At 49.8% G+C, this 18,518-nt stretch overlaps 1 protein-coding gene across 1 annotated transcript in view; it reads right to left on the reverse strand.

Moving 5' to 3' along the window:
* Positions 1 to 18,518, reverse strand: part of LOC138582486 (peripherin-like) — an 84,819-nt gene that overhangs the window by 39,035 nt on the left and 27,266 nt on the right. Inside the window, exons 2-3 of the mRNA XM_069653827.1 lie at positions 10,410 to 10,470; positions 9,417 to 9,512 (exon numbers count right to left, since the gene is read on the reverse strand). Of these exons, the coding sequence (XP_069509928.1) occupies positions 9,417 to 9,512; positions 10,410 to 10,470 (157 nt within the window). The remainder of the gene's footprint in view (positions 1 to 9,416; positions 9,513 to 10,409; positions 10,471 to 18,518) is intronic.

The following is an 18,518-nucleotide window of genomic DNA, read 5'->3' on the forward strand; positions in this document are numbered from 1 at the left end:
AATGCTGCCAACAGTTCTTTCACTTTCTCCAATGGACCAGACATATAAGGGTTCCTAGCAGTGGAACGCCAAACCGGCAATTCAGGCGCTCCGCTTCAGGTGGAAACGAACGTTGAAAAGCAAGCAAACCTGCATAGGAAAACAGGGCGGGGGCTTAAAGCCCGTTATATGTCTTCCGATATCTGTAACCCCGCCTTTGGGGAAGTGGTTGGCCCGGTGAACCAACTACGGTGGACAACCAATTGAGGTAAAATGGGGAGGATAAAAAGGGGTAGAAGGTTCAAGACAGTGTGGGTTGTTTGGGGGAGGTCAAGGTGGACGAAGAGACCAGGAGGACGGATAGTGAAGAGGAGCATGGAGGAAGATTCCAGAGAGTGTGTGCAAGGTGAGGTATTGGTTGGTGAGAGAATGTGGTGCTTGGGTGTGAGAGTGCGCGCAAGGGGAGTGAGTGCAATTAGGGGAGAGTATAGGGCTGTGAGTGATAGTGAGTGGAAAGGTGACTTGGAGAGTGGAAAGAGGGTTATTGTGAGAGGAAGTACAGTGGAGGGGGGAAGTAGTAGAGGTGGAGGTAGTAGAGCAGAGGGTAGAAATAAGGAGTAGGGAGAGAACATTGCAGGGAGAGAGAGAGATGGTGGGAGGAGGAACAGGCAGGAAAGTAAGAGGAAGGGACCAAGCCAGGGAGAACATCAGGGCAAGGAGTACGAGGGTGTGAGACGAACAAGAGGAGCCTGGGTAATTAGAAGACCCCTACTTCACTTGTGAAGACCATTGTTATACTTGTGGGACCCCTGGATAGGGTCCGCCTAAGAAGGAGAGCGCTAGATAAGGTGTTTACCCATGGGCCCTCACACCCAGGGAGTCTGCTGCTTGATTGTAGGGGGTTCCCGATCTCTAGTGACCATCTTGGGGTTTAGGGACGTCTCGTCTAGGGAGGGGAAAGCTTGCGGGGCACGAGAGAGAGGAGCCTGGCCCTTAGTTAAGCCCTTCGCCAAATGGTCAATAAAAACCCTTGAACTGTCATGGAGAATCGGTGTCTTTTTGAAGCCATCTGTGACACACTGCTGATTCGGTGTTTATCCTGAAAGTTGGATAACGCAGGCCCCACCTTGGACTTCAGTAATCTTGAACCTCTGACCCTAGAGCTGAATGCAGGGTAAAGCAGGTCTGCGATTACTGAGCACCCTTTGTCTTTGGCGAACACACGCGTTCTTATAGTGGCCTGGCCTGTAGTTTGTGAAAGCGGATGCCTCGGTAGGGAATATGGGCATACCACCAGCCCCACCTTGCAGCTTCCCTATGCGGCAACATCCAAGCTAAAGCAATGGAGGCCGACGAGGGGGCGCTGACAGCTGCAGATTATCCCAGACCAGGGTTATTGGCCTCGGAACAGCAGATAAAAGAAAGGCAGGGAGCTGAAACGCTAAAAGGTCACTTAAAAAAATCTATTAAGCTTACTGTTTCTGAGACGCCACAGGGCTTAAAGTGCAGGGCGGGGGGGGGGGGGGGGGCATTTCAATTGCACATGTTGAAAGGCCCTGATGCCATACACGCAGACACAAACACGCACACGTGTGTGAGTACAGCCACCTGTACACATCATAGGCGCGGTTACTAAGGATGATTTTGCATCTGGGAGAAAGGAGATGCATCACAAATGTGTAGGTCTTGTTGTGAAATACCTGTGTGGCCTTTGACTCAAGGGAATTGTGAAATACCTGTGTGGTCTTTGACTCAAGGGAATGAGTGAGTTGTGTGCATAGTGCACACAGAGTGGTTCGTCCCCAAATGAGTGGAGTGCCATTTCCGCTCAGGTGAAATCCAGCTGCTGGAATAACCTGGAGGGGTGGGGCACTGGAGGGCGAGTTCTGAAAGTAAACTTTTAAGCCAACGTGTGTTTATATACCGTGTTGCTGCACATTCGTGGCCATGTATTAACACACACAGCGTCATTTTCAAAAATATGTAAATTGCATGCAGGGGGGCGCAGCATTGCCCTGGGGTCCCCCGAATGCCATCACGAAGCCTAGGGGTGAAGGAAAGAGTGTGACTCGAGCAGAGGGGTGAACTGCCTTCTGCTCTTTCCTTTTCCTTTCTTTCAAGTCAGCACCGCCTGCACATGCTTTCCGGGGAGCATTTACCAATGAGCGCCTTGCAATGTTCCATAATGCTTTCACTGGCAGAATGTTCTGCATGAAACCACTCCCAATGGGGAGCGGGTGCCAAATCCTGGCCTCTCTTTGGCTGCATTACAGACAGTCAAGTACTGCAGGCTTGGCAGCTCCCTAGAGGGGATGAGGGGTACCAAAGGGTGACCCCGTGGTGCTGTGCCCTCATTCCTGCGAGTCAGTGTGTGGTGGGGACGGGGAGTGTGCACAGCTTGCAGTGCCTACTCCACTGTATCCGCATGCAGAATGTGGGGAAGAACCCGACTCAGCTAAGGTGCCCAACATCCAGTTGCATTTCTCTGCACATGCAAACATACACCAGGAACATCTTGTGGGGGGGTATATGATCAGGTTCTGGCCCCATCGGGCATGTATGTCCTGATAGTGGGACCTACATGTGCTGGCTTGTGCACACAGGCACCAGATGTTCCCCCAAAGCGTCTGCACTGGCCAGCGGAGCTAATCGCCTTTTCTGGGAGTTATTCCTACTTTCTCAAAGGTTTGATAGCAAAGTGTAGGATAACACGAAGGAAGCTTCAAGTGCCAAGCAATGTTTCACACCGCCCGTGCCTCCTGAAGGATAAGGTACCCATCGGACATGCCGACACACATCCACATCCATTGCCACAATGCTTCCGAACTGTTTGTATCACTCCCACAAAGATGTCCTTGCTTCCGCCACTGCAATGCTTAATATGTGTAAATCCAGAATCGTGCATCGGGGCTTGTTTTCTCTCTGACCTTACTACGCGGCCTAAGCGCGTTTTATTTTGCTCCCATGCGTCTCGCTACCTTTTTACCGGGATACGATTGGGTTCTTCTAATTTTGCCCAGCTGTGATTTTGCTCACAGCTTCCCCGCTGCCATTCTGCTCCTTGATGTCACTAGAGGGATTTCCACCTTGAGTTACTTCACTCCACTGCTGCGTTGGCACCCACTACCGCCTTCTCCTGTATGTATCTGCATCTTTTTCCAGTATGGTGGAGTGGGCCAAGCCCTGAAAGCTGCACACTGCTTGGAAGACCAGTCCATTCCAGAGTGCCTCAGGACTCCACTTCAGAATTTGTAGGGCATCGCCTCTTGATGAGGTGGGTTCCTTCCAATCCATGCTCTCGAGGGCATCTACCCTCTCCAACTTAATGCGCGAGGAAAAGAAAAAAGACGGATTTCTTAACCAGAGACCTGCGTCATCCAGGAAGACCATAACGTCCATTTCTTTGCTGGCCGATGTTTGGGAAGAAGGCCTAGCTCTCATGTAGACCCCAGGCTCTCCACAAGCAAAGCTGGACAGGCAAGAGAAAAAAATACAGGGTGCCTGACTCGGCCCCTAAATGCCTGATTGCAGTCGTCTCAGGACTCTGTCGTTTCAGCCGCCGCCAGTAAGCAGTCAGCAAAGCCATCCTCCAAATCCATGTTCCCCCCTGACTAGCATGGGGAAAAAGCTGGACGCAATGGGCAAGCGTATCATTTATAACGCTGCCTCAATGGTGAAGGCCAATGCCCTGGCTATCCTGGTCCACCATGACAGGGAGTTATGGTTGAAGTTGGGCCTGATCCTGGATTTCTTCCCTGATGACAAAAAGACCAATGGGCCTCATTACAGGTTCGGCTGTAGCCTTGCGGGTAAAACCGGCTGCCGCCCAACGTGCACATTTTTCCGGCACCCGGCAATGGAGAAATACAGGGCCATTACAGCCCTGGTGGACCCTGTATTTCCCCATTGCCAGGCGCCGGAATGCATTACTCCCCATTCCCATTTGGTGCATCCGACATGGTTTGCTCCGTCGTCCTGCATTCACCTGATTCCGTTTTGCAGACTACAGATGAGACGTCTACAGGAGTTTCTGGGCGCCAGGTGGTTCCAGGTCACAGGCAAGTGGACATACAAGATTGCCCTCAACCAAGACTTCAGACAAGCCATTCAGTGGTGGCGAGTGTGCAAACACCTTACACAGGGAGCCTCGTTTCAGGTTCCCCCGTTCCATGGACGGCCACCAAGGACGCCTTTCTGGATGGATGGGGGTTCACACAGGGCAGTCCCACGTAAAAGGCCTCTGGCTTCCGGAGGAACAGGCTCTGCACATCAATGTTCTGGAGCTGCGGGCCATGTTCTGGGCCCTCAAGTCTTTCCATCCTCTTCTGCGGGGACAGGTGGTGAAAATCTTCACAGGCAACAGCACCACAAGGTTTTAAAACCGGAAGCAAGGCGGGACCCATCCCCCGCTCTTTCCCTAGAGGCGCAGGCCCTGTTGCACTGGGCCATTCTTCAGGATGTTTCTCGTCCCATTTCATCTGGAGGGTATCAAGAACACCATTGCGGACTCCCTCAGCAGGGAGATGCAGTCCTGCAATGAATGGGAGCTCCAGCAGGCACAGACGTCATGTCTCTTTAGCATGTGGGGCCGACCCCAGATCGACTTCTTTGCAATTGCAGCAAACTCAAAGTACCAAGCTTTCACCAGCAGGTTTCCCCAGCCGGGGCGCATGGGGGAATGCATTTGCGTTCGCATGGGAGGGCCTCTTCCTGTATAAGTTCCCTCTAATACCTCTGCTGTTCAGTGTGATCAACACACTCAAACGCTGTCGCAGCAAGATGACACTGATCCCCCTGCCGTGACCCCGCTAGATCTGGTACCCAGAGCTGCTCCAGATGGCGATAGTGCCAGCCATCCGACTGCCTTCTCTTCCCGACCTCCTCTCCAGAGAAGACGGAATGATACTGCACAACGACTCAGCATCACTAAACTTCACGACTTGGCTCCTGCAGCCCTAGAGTTTGGGCATTGTGACATCCCCCTGGAATACAGGAAGGTCCTGGTCAAGGCTAGAGTGTCCTCTACACTATCGTGTTACGGCCATAAATGAAAACTCTTCACTGTGTGATGCAGGGTGCAAACGATTACACCTCTGCCCATTACAGCCCCTCAGCTCCTGCTGTACCTGTTGTCTTTAGCCAAGGCAGGATTGGCTCAAGCCTCCATCAAGGTGCATCTGGCAGCCATTCCTGGTACACGCGGTCACCGGGAAGGCCATCGCTGTAGTCTCACATGCTCATCAAGGAGTTTCTGAAGGACCTCTTCATGACCTTTCTGCCGGTGAAGGCTCATGCCCCGGCATGGGAGCTCAATGTCATGCTTACTAAACTCATGTGGCCTCCAGTCAAACCTTTGCATCAGGCTACTCTGAAGTTTCTCTCTAGGAAGACAGGTTTTCTAGTGGCCATCACCTCGGCCAGGCGGGTCAATGAGATTCAGGCTCTTTCCTGCAAATGCCCATACTTGTCTTTACATGCTACAAGGGTAGTGCTGCGGACCCACCTCACCTTTATGCCGAAGGTTCCTTCTGAATTCCATCTCAACCAACCCTTGGTGCTTCCAGTCTTCTTCTCAAATCCTTCATCAGCCGCTGAAAGGACACTGCATACACTGGACATTGCTCGTGCCTAGATGTTCTAGGTGGCACACACAAAAGATTTTCAGAAGACATCACAACTCTGTGGATTTAGGTCCTGTGAATCGCGAGAAGGCCCTGTCAAAGGCTTCCATATCCAGGTGGCTCTCTAACTGCATCTGCCCAACAGACCTCCTCCAGGCTGGCTGAGAGCCCATTCCACCACAGCCATCGGAGCAACGATGGCATTTCTCACTGGTGTTCCCCTGCTGGACATTTGCAGGGCTGCTATGTGGAGGTCTACGCACACCTTCATGAAATTCTACTGTGTTGACAGAGATTGCAGGGAGGAGTCCAGAGTTGTCCAAGCGGTGCTACGCAACCTGTTTGAGGTGAGTCTGTTCCAAGGGTAAGTGATTATACTTCTATTGAGCCTTGCCACCGATCCGTGGTTGTGTTATGTACTGCTGTATATTTGTATTCATGAGCATGTGAATCCATGCCAGATCCCATGCTGGAGAAGGAATAAGTTACTTACCTATGGTTACATGTCTTTTCACCGAAAAGATGTTTCAACGAAAATGTTTAATTGAAAACGTTTTCACCTAATGTAGATTTATGACATCAAAAACCTGTATGCTGAAATTACCGAAATTTAGTTTTTTAAATTGCCCCGAAACCCCTGTTTTCTGCCCTATAAAAACACCCCAAACATTCCCAAATATTTTTTTTTATTGGGGCCCCCCTCCCCAATCCCCATTTTAAAAATGTAACCCTTTACCCCACCCAAACATATATACATATATTTTCGATAAAAACATTCAGTGAATGATTTTTTCTATGAAAAAATCTTTCAATGAACATTTTTAGGTGAAACATCTTTCGATGAAAAATGTTTCAGTGAAAAGACTGTATACCCTTGCCTGTAACTGTTGTTCTCCAGCATGGTTCTGGTAGGGATTCACATGCTAACCCTCCCTCCTTCCCTGCTGTGGCTCTTCTTGGTTCATACTGTCACTTCACATGCTTTCAAATCTGAAGATGGCCATTGGGGGTGGGGCTTAAGGAGATGGACGTCATTGGATGGGTGCAGTATGACCCAGACTTCAGTGATTGGTTAATAGGAGAAAGGCAGTTTTCAAGCTTTTAAAGCAAGACTGCTTTGTTTTTTGCAGAGGATTCCCGGCCCGACGACGGGGAATATTCATGTGCATATGAATCCATGCCAGACCCATGTTGGAGAACAACAGTTTCAGGCAAGTCACTTGTTCCTTGTTCCACACTTAGATAGAATTGTGAATATTAGCCTGCGCCGCATCTAATTAGGACTTTGAATGTTAGCATGCCCACACTTAGGTGAAACCTGAATGTTAGCATGCCCGCGCTTAGATAAAATTGTGAATATTAGCATGTCCACACTTAGATAGAATTGTGAATATTAGCCTGCGTCGCACCTAGATAGGACTTTGAATGTTAGCATGCCCGCACTTAGGTGAAACCTGAATGTTAGCATGCCCGCGCTTAGATAAAATTGTGAATATTAGCATGTCCACACTTAGATAGAATTCTGAATATTAGCCTGCGTCGCATCTAGATAGGACTTTGAATGTAAGCATGCCCGCACTTAGGTGAAACCTGAATGTTAGCATGCCCACACTTAGATAGAATTGTGAATATTAGCCTGCGCCGCATCTAGATAGGACTTTGAATGTAAGCATGCCCGCACCTAGATGAAACCTGAAGACTAGCATATGCCACACTTAGAATTGTGAACATTAGCCTGCGTCGCATCTATATAGGATTTTGATTGAAGGATAGCATGGCCGCATTTTTATGAAACTTGAATGTTAGCATGTGCCACACTTAGAATTGTGAACCTGCGTCGCATCTAGATAGGATTTTGATTGAAGGATAGCATGGCCGCGTTTTTATGAAACTTGAATGTTAGCATGTGCCACACTTAGAATTGTGAACATTAGCCTGCGTAGCATCTAGATAAGATTGTGAATGTTAGCATTTCCACACCTAGACAGATTTCTAAACACTAGCCTGCACCGCATCTAGATAGGATTGTGAAGGTCAACAAGTGACACACTTAGACAACCGTGAATGTTAGCTTGCTAAAGGTCAGGTAACCCACTAACCAATATAAGCTCAAACTCTGCATACTTATCTCACTAAAAAAACTCACACAACCATTTCCCGCACAACAAGCCGCACGCACTTCACAACACTGCAACACACATAAGCCGGAGCAACAGCACACTCTGACTGACACCGATCCAGTACCCACACCAAAGCTCAGCACCCGGTCTATACGGAGTTGAAGCTGCCAACAGCACACCACTCCTCTCACTATCCTACTCCCTCTTCACCTTACTAACCCATCCCACCTTATCATTTACAGATCCGCCAGAGCGCCTGGGGACTAATTCCGTTGGTGACAGTGCGCGGTACAAATATCTTTAACATTTAACATTTTTATAACATGCTTAATACCGGGGGCTGGTTTCTAAGCACAAGCCCAGGACTCAAACCCGTGTTGCTATGCTTCGTCTTGCGTCCAAGACAAACAGGTTGCCCCTGAGCTGTCCTGTTTACTGGTAGCCGCTTGCTGTCATACCGGCATACCTATGCAGGAGGATGGCATCAAATAAAGAATGATGTATGCAGAAGGAGGATCTGCACAGACTGGCAGGGTATGCGATCTTCGGACTTCTGCTCCAAATGGTGTGTCTAGGTGGCAGATCGCCTAACCACAGTACTGCTGCCCGAGTGCCGTGCCAACCTTAACGCAGACACCACGGCCTGCTTAAATGTGGTGAATGACATCCCTGTAGTTTGTTGATGGGTAGTTTGGGCAAAGCTATCCTTTTGGGCAGTCTTTGAAGGATCTATGTGATCACTGCGAAATTAAAATCACAAAATGTCGAATTTGTTTTTACTAAATGCTTTTCACTGCATATAAATGTGGGGGAGACTCCCTGCAGCCCCGCATTAAACCCCATATTTCGTATTACCCCATCGCGCACACACACACACACACACACACACACACACACACACACACACACACACACACCCCCCTCTGCTGCCTGAGTTGCATTTTTTCTGGCACCCGTGAATGGGCAAGAACCGGGTCATGTGGAGCTCGGCGGACCCGGTAGTTGCCCATTTGCGGGTGCCGGATAGGACGTCGGATGCACCGGCACATTCAGAGTTGTGCCGGTGCATCCGACTTGCTCTGCTCCCGGGTGCCGTTACACCCGCCAGGAAAAACCTGGCGGGTGAGACGGAATCCGCGAGCAGAGCTCGTAGTATGGCGGTCTGGGAACTACGGTGCCTGCATGCTTACCGGTATCATAGATCCCGGACCGCCATGCTCGTAATGAGGCCCAGAGTTTTCGTCCTCGGGATTTTCTGATTTGGTATTTTAGTATGATACCGTCTTCGAATGGACAAAGCCTTTGCCTCTTGGGAGTGTTCCTTTCTGTAATGCCCTCCCTTTGACGTTCACCTCGGTGTTCATGTGGCCCTATTCTCCCTCTGGGGGGGCTACCTTATCGAGAAGGTAAAAACTTGCAGTGCAGCCTGTGTCCAGCCAGAGGTGGCCAAAGGTTCCTAGCACAGTTTAGCATAAAGGCCGTGGGGGGGGGCACTAATTCCATTGGTAATGCCCTGGCCAGTGGGGGATTTGCCTCCCCTATTCCTGAGACTGCTGTGACACAAGTGTGGTTGACCACCCAGGCTGTGACAAAGAATTAAGCCCACACCATCCCCGGGGCGTGGGGAAAGGAGGGCCCCAGGCCGCTGGATCCCTCCGAGAGAACACAAACTGAAGCTGACCAATCAGAGCACTACCTCTTCATGGAGCTTCTTCAGGAACTCGATCTCATCCATCAGAGACTCGATTTTGCGCTCCAGGTCCAGGCGAGACAGCGTGGCGTCGTCCACATCCTGAAAGAGAGACATGAAGGAAGTCAGTGACAAGTGGAAAAACAACCGATTAAGCAGAGCGAGGAGAGAAGGCGCAAGAGTGGGAGAAACCGGAGGAAATGGGGAAAGGAGAGGAGAGGTCAGCCATAACAGTTCTCACGAAACACGGCCAAACACCTTCTCTGGATCAGCCAATAATCCATGACCATAGACGCTGAAAGGTGGATCCATAACCCAATGCCACTAGGACACCCTGAGTGTGGAGAGTTGGCTGTGCTTGGGGGTTGAGGCCTTGCTGATGTTTAGTGAGGACACACTCTATTGTGGGTACCTGAGGACAGAACACTGTAGGCAGGTCCTGCCGCAGCGTCCCTAGGCGCACACATTTTCCAATAGGTGCTGATCCTCTCCCTACTGTTCTTAAATGCGCTCCGCTCCCGACAGCGCAGGACATTTAATTTCATTCAGTAGGGCGCCTGCCATGCCATCTCCCACCATACCAGCTCGGGGGAGAGCTTGAAAGACTCCCCTGAGCTGGCGTGGTGGGGGGCTAATGGCAGGGCGCCCCCTAAGTCCGGCTCCGACTATAGGGGGGCTTGCAGCATAGGCTGGGCTTGGGTGCTGATGGCAAAGCGTAAGAGTGTGGAGACAAACTATGAGAACAGAGCGGGGGGGGGGGGGGGTGGAAGGAGAGAGTGTGAGAGAGCACAAGAAGAGCTGAACCGGAAGCGGAACTGTTAGGATTCAACAGTGAAAGTGGAAGTTTCAGGGCAAAGGTGGGCGTGAGGGCGGCGGGGGGGGGGGGGGGGGGGGGGGTTACAGGCAGCGGAGTGGAGAGCATGCATGAGAACGAGAATAAAAGAGGCAACAAGACAGATTTGTAGAAAGAGGGCGCTAAACACAGAGAGACAGTCTCACCTTGCGGAACATGATTAAATTGTTTTCAGCTTCTTCCCGCTTGTGGGCCTCCTCATCCAGCCTTAGAGGGTGACAAGAAGAGCAAGCACACGTCAGTGGGGGTGTACCAAAGTTAAGGGGTGTTGCTTCGTGAACAATCTACATAAAGCGCTGATGAAGCACATCACATCCCAAGAAAACAAAGTGGACCATGAGGAGCACAAGTGCAGCCATGTTAGCACTGCTGAACTCAGAACAAGGACACCTCTGAGCCTTCAGAGCAAGTCTGTAACCAAACGGGCTTTTTATACTGGAATGGCCCTTCTGTGACTTACTTTTAGAGTGAATAATAAATCACAATGTTTAATAAGCCATCGGGAGCGTGTCATGATTTTCTGCTTTTCCCTGAGGACTTTGCGCTCCTCCCCGTGCGCCGCCACACTTTGCAACAGCTGCGTTACGCCATTAACCGCTCGCTGACGTACCACACCCTCCTTCTGGGTAACGTTTCACTCCGTCCTTTTTCTGCAATGGCACCCCTCTCATCACACTGCCCAGCACTCTCACAGCACCTTCAGCTCGGCCTCAGAGACGTTGCACACTCTGGCCCAAGTGTACAAAGATTTAAACTGAGACCAAAAGGCCTAAGATGCGATAAAGCTCATAGCCCATCCCCCACCCCTATACCCCCCTTTAACCTTGCCCTTTGAACTGCTGAATTCTCCTGATATGCAACTTTGCAACTTTTGAGATCTGACCCCCAGAGCCCAACAGTGAGGCAGTCCATGTAGCGTGCCACCAAGAGGCCTGGGCTTCTGAGGGTTGGGCTTACACCGGGCACCACGTACCCGAGGTGAGCACCTTCACCCGGCTGGCTGCGAGGGGAATATTGACAGGGTCACCACTATTCATGTTATTGGGTAGAGCCATGGCTGTGCATTGGGTATCCACCTGTTGCAGACAGAGGGTCTCCTGGCAGAGGCCTCAGACACTATGAACTGCAGCAGGGGGGGTGATCAGTCTTTCTTGCGTGTGATAATCATGGTACGTAGTATTTTGTGGCACCCGGCACAGCCTTCCTAAGACTAGACCGTGAGCGCCCAAGCACGTCTACCATAGGTGGTTCAAGCAAGATGCTGAGTCCTACTTGGTCAGTTGCAGACAGCGTTTCAACTGCTGGATGGTGATGTGCCCCAGCAGTATTTCCTAAAACTGGCTGTGTTCTCCTGCCTACCTTAGGGCCTGGAGAAACATGTGGGCTTTTACCCTGGTGGGGAGTTGCACCAATGCAAAAAGACTCCCCTGCATGCATGCTGCCTGGATACACACCTTGGTCATTAGCAAGAGGTTGCTGTGGTGCAGAAACCATCCCAACATCAAAGTCCTCAGAGGCAGAAGACCAGTTCCTCCTCTGGCTGCCCCCTCCCCCTTTCCATCATGTTCCCGGAGTCCATTACCCATAATGTAGGGCAGGCTGATGGTGGAGGATAAGAGTACCGCTGAAGAGGCCCGGTATGAAAATAGCATTGCAAGTTTGTCTCGGGAGGATAGCTCGGGGACAAGGCACTCGCCTTGGAAACGAGGCAGAGCAGCACAGGTTCGATCCCCGGGTCTGCGCTTAGAAACCTCTGGGTATTAAGCGCGTTATAAATAACCAATCACAATTACAATAAGCTTGCAAGCACTAACGAGCAGGCCCTATCTAGCAGATGTTATTATTGGTCTGGAGGGCGATTTCCCGCTGTTGGGAAATGGGAGACAGAACCGGGGAAGCTGGGAAGAGAGAGGAAAACACTTTTAGGGCTCAATAGCGTCTCCTTTTCAGTCGCATTTCCACAGTGCGCTCAGCTACTGATATCCAGATTCCTGGAGCACCCCAATTTCAGGAGAAAAGCTGCAGAGTTGCATTTCCTTTGCCACGGCCCTCTGGGCGGTAGGTATTCAAATATATTTCAACACCACTGGACCCTCACAATGCAGCCATCCCCAAGGGGTGACCTCCACTGCCTGACAGGTCCATCTCCAAGAGAAATCCACGATGGTCTAGCGCGCAGATCAGAAGAAGGCCGGGATTGCCCACTAAACCCACTTCAAAGGGATCTGCAGCCTCGTTTGACACACACATCTCTAGAAAACGCTCATGATCGCCTGGCACACACATCGCCGAGAGATGCCCTCGATCGTCCTATACACCCCTCGCTACCAGATGCCCACCATTGCCTAAAATCCTCAAATCCGAAATAGGACGGTGAAACCGAACCTTCCCTAGATTGTGTAACACACTCATGGCCAACCTGTGTCCACCGTCAGCCATCCCTCCGGTGTACAGTGATGTAAACGAATCCAAAATAAGGAATGAATTCATAACGAATACAAAACAACAAACTGAATTATTTGATAAAAATATATATAGGTTGTGGGGATTAAGGGGTTCAAACAGATGGGGAGGGGTTTAGGGCGGGCGTTCAAGCATAGGGAAATGGCAGGGGGTTGCCCCCCAACATTAAAAATAAATAAATACATTTTTAAAAGTCAATATTTTTCGTTCTTATAGGTTTGTTATTAATTCATTCTCTGTTATTTGATTCCTTTAAATCACATGGAACCATTACTCCTATCCCAAGAGGTGCTCTTGCTTATCCGGCCCATCTCAAAGAGAGTCCTTTGATCGTTTAAACATCTACATGCAACAGATGGCCAGGATTGGCAGCACACCCATGCCAACCGATCTCAAGAAACGCTGAGAGTGAAAGGAATAGACCAAACCTCTCCAAGTGGCGACATGATCACAAATCCATCCAAAAGACAAATAATGGCGACCTAACGCACCCATGCCAAGCGATATCCACAAATGCCCACAGCCCGCTCATGCAACATAATCTTAAACCGGCCTAGCGCCTGTATCCTATCTCCAGTAGATATGCGAGGTTTTGTTATTGGGATTTATACCGGGCACTGCTGCCATCCATTATCGTCAGGCCGCCCATCTTCAGGAGGTGCCAGGCATCCTCTTACTCGCCTCACCAAGAGATGTCCATGATCGTCCAGCACCCAGCTCCAAGATACTTCCATGATAGCTTGTCTAGTGCTCCCATCCCGAAGAAATGTGCATGATCACATAACACACCCACCACAAGATGCCATACAACACACACATCACCAGGAGATGCCATATAACACACCCATCAACAGGAGATGCCATATAACACACCCATCACCAGGAGATGCCATATAACACACCCATCAACAGGAGATGCCATATAACACACCCATCACTAGGAGATGCCATATAACACACCCATCACCAGGAGATGTCATATAACACACCCACCACCAGGAGATGCCATATAACACACCCACCACAAGATGCCATACAACACACACATCACCAGGAGATGCTATATAACACACCCATCAACAGGAGATGCCATATAACACACCCATCACCAGGAGATGCCATATAACACACCCATCACCAGGAGATGTCATATAACACACCCATCACCAGGAGATGCCATATAACACACCCACCACAAGATGCCATACAACACACACATCACCAGGAGATGCCATATAACACACCCATCAACAGGAGATGCCATATAGGAGATGCCATATAACACACCCATCACCAGGAGATGTCATATAACACACCCATCACCAGGAGATGCCATATAACACACCCACCACAGGATGCCATACAACACACACATCACCAGGAGATGCCATATAACACACCCGTCAACAGGAGATGCCATATAACACACCCATCACCAGGAGATGCCATATAACACACCCATCACCAGGAGATGTCATATAACACACCCATCACCAGATGCCATATAACACACCCACCACCAGGAGATGCCATATAACACACCCACCACCAGATGCCATATAACACACCCATCACCAGGAGATGCCATATAACACACCCACCACCGAGAGATGCCATATAACACACCCACCACCAGGAGGTGCCATATAACACACCCACCACCAGATGCCATACAACACACACATCACCAGGAGATGCCATATAACACACCCATCACCAGGAGATGCCATATAACACACCCATCACCAGGAGATGCCATATAACACACCCATCACCAGATGCCATATAACACACCCACCACCAGATGCCATATAACACACCCACCACCAGATGCCATACAACACACACATCACCAGGAGATGCCATATAACACACCCATCACCAGGAGATGTCATAACACACCCACCACCAGGAGATGCCATATAACACACCCACCACCAGGAGATGCCATATAACACACCCACCACCAGATGCCATACAACACACCCATCACCAGGAGATGCCATATAACATACCCATCACCAGGAGATGTCATATAACACACCCATCACCAGGAGATGCCATATAACACACCCATCACCAGGAGATGCCATATAACACACCCACCACCAGGAGATGCCATATAACACACCCATCACCAGATGCCATATAACACACCCACCACCAGATGCCATAAAACACACCCATCACCAGGAGATGCCATATAACACACCCATCACCAGGAGATGTCATATAACACACCCACCACCAGGAGATGCCATATAACACACCCACCACCAGATGCCATATAACACACCCATCACCAGGAGATGCCATATAACACACCCACCACCAGGAGATGCCATATAACACACACACCACCAGGAGATCCCATATAACACACCCACCACCAGATGCCATATAACACACCCACCACCAGGAGATGCCATATAACACACCCACCACCAGATGCCATATAACACACCCACCAGAAGATGCCATATAACACCCCCATCACCAGGAGATGCCATATAACACACCCACCACCAGATGCCATATAACACACCCACCACCAGATGCCATATAACACACCCATCACCTGGAGATGCCATATAACACACCCACCACCAGATGCCATATAACACACCCATCACCAGGAGATGCCATGTAACACACTCATCACCAGGAGATGCCATATAACACACCCATCACCAGATGCCATATAAAACACCCATCACCAGGAGATGCCATATAACACGCCCACCACCAGGAGATGCCATATAACACACCCATCACCAGATGCCATATAACACACCCATCACCAGGAGATGTCGTATAACACACCCATCACCAGATGTCATGTAACACACCCATCACCAGGAGATGCCATATAACACACTCATCACCAGGAGATGCCATATAACACACCCATCCCCAAGAGATGCCATATAACACACCCATCACCAGGAGATGCCATATAACACACCCACCACCAGATGTCATATAACACACCCATCACCAGGAGATGCCATATAACACACCCACCACCAGGAGATGCCATATAACACACCCATCACCAGATGCCATATAACACACCCATCACCAGGAGATGTCGTATAACACACCCATCACCAGATGTCATGTAACACACCCATCACCAGGAGATGCCATATAACACACTCATCACCAGGAGATGCCATATAACACACCCATCACCAGATGCCATATAACACACCCATCACCAGATGCCATATAACACACCCATCACCAGATGCCATATAAAACACCCATCACCAGGAGATGCCATATAACACACCCATCCCCAGGAGATGCCATATAACATACCCATCACCAGGAGATGCCATATAACACACCCACCACCAGATGTCATATAACACACGCATCACCAGGAGATGCCATATAACACACCCATCACCAGGAGATGCCATATAACACACCCATCACCAGGAGATGCCATATAACACACCCATCACCAGGAGATGCCATATAACACACCCATCACCAGGAGATGCCATACAACACCAGGAGATGCCATATAACACACCCATCACCAGATGCCATATAACACACCCACCACCAGGAGATGCCATATAACACACCCACCACCAGATGCCATATATCACACCCATCACCAGGAGATGCCATATAACACACCCACCACCGAGAGATGCCATATAACACACCCACCACCAGGAGGTGCCATATAACACACCCACCACCAGATGCCATACAACACACACATCACCAGGAGATGCCATATAACACACCCATCACCAGGAGATGCCATATAACACACCCATCACCAGGAGATGCCATATAACACACCCATCACCAGATGCCATATAACACACCCACCACCAGATGCCATATAACACACCCATCACCAGGAGATGCCATATAACACACCCATCACCAGGAGATGTCATATAACACACCCATCACCAGGAGATGCCATATAACACACCCATCACGAGGAGATGCCATATAACACACCCATCACGAGGAGATGTCATATAACACACCCATCACCAGATGCCATATAACACACCCACCACCAGGAGATGCCATATAACACACCCACCACCAGATGCCATATAACACACCCATCACCAGGAGATGCCATATAACACACCCACCACCGAGAGATGCCATATAACACACCCACCACCAGGAGATGCCATATAACACACCCACCACCAGGAGATGCCATATAACACACCCACCACCAGATGCCATACAACACACACATCACCAGGAGATGCCATATAACACACCCATCACCAGGAGATGCCATATAACACACCCATCACCAGGAGATGCCATATAACACACCCATCACCAGATGCCATATAACACACCCACCACCAGATGCCATATAACACACCCATCACCAGGAGATGCCATATAACACACCCATCACCAGATGCCATATAACACACCCATCACCAGGAGATGTCGTATAACACACCCATCACCAGATGTCATGTAACACACCCATCACCAGGAGATGCCATATAACACACTCATCACCAGGAGATGCCATATAACACACCCATCCCCAAGAGATGCCATATAACACACCCATCACCAGGAGATGCCATATAACACACCCACCACCAGATGTCATATAACACACCCATCACCAGGAGATGCCATATAACACACCCACCACCAGGAGATGCCATATAACACACCCATCACCAGATGCCATATAACACACCCATCACCAGGAGATGTCATATAACACACCCATCACCAGATGTCATGTAACACACCCATCACCAGGAGATGCCATATAACACACTCATCACCAGGAGATGCCATATAACACACCCATCACCAGATGCCATATAACACACCCATCACCAGATGTCATATAAAACACCCATCACCAGGAGATGCCATATAACACACCCATCCCCAGGAGATGCCATATAACATACCCATCACCAGGAGATGCCATATAACACACCCATCACCAGATGTCATATAACACACGCATCACCAGGAGATGCCATATAACACACCCATCACCAGGAGATGCCATATAACACACCCATCACCAGGAGATGCCATACAACACACCCATCACCAGGAGATGCCATACAACACACACATCACCAGGAGATGCCATATAAAACACCCATCACCAGATGCCATATAACACACCCACCACCAGGAGATGCCATATAACACACCCACCACCAGATGCCATATAACACACCCATCACCAGGAGATGCCATATAACACACCCACCACCGAGAGATGCCATATGACACACCCACCACCAGGAGATGCCATATAACACACCCATCACCAGGAGATGTCATATAACACACCCATCACCAGGAGATGCCATATAACACACCCATCACGAGGAGATGTCATATAACACACCCATCACCAGATGCCATATAACACACCCACCACCAGGAGATGCCATATAACACACCCACCACCAGATGCCATATAACACACCCATCACCAGGAGATGCCATATAACACACCCACCACCGAGAGATGCCATATAACACACCCACCACCAGGAGATGCCATATAACACACCCACCACCAGGAGATGCCATATAACACACCCACCACCAGATGCCATACAACACACACATCACCAGGAGATGCCATATAACACACCCATCACCAGGAGATGCCATATAACACACCCATCACCAGATGCCATATAACACACCCACCACCAGATGCCATATAACACACCCATCACCAGGAGATGCCATATAACACACCCATCACCAGGAGATGTCATATAACACACCCA

The sequence above is a fragment of the Ambystoma mexicanum genome, chromosome 3q, assembly GCF_040938575.1.
Source record: "Ambystoma mexicanum isolate Mex_15411 chromosome 3q, UKY_AmexF1_1, whole genome shotgun sequence".
Taxonomy (NCBI): domain Eukaryota; kingdom Metazoa; phylum Chordata; class Amphibia; order Caudata; family Ambystomatidae; genus Ambystoma; species Ambystoma mexicanum.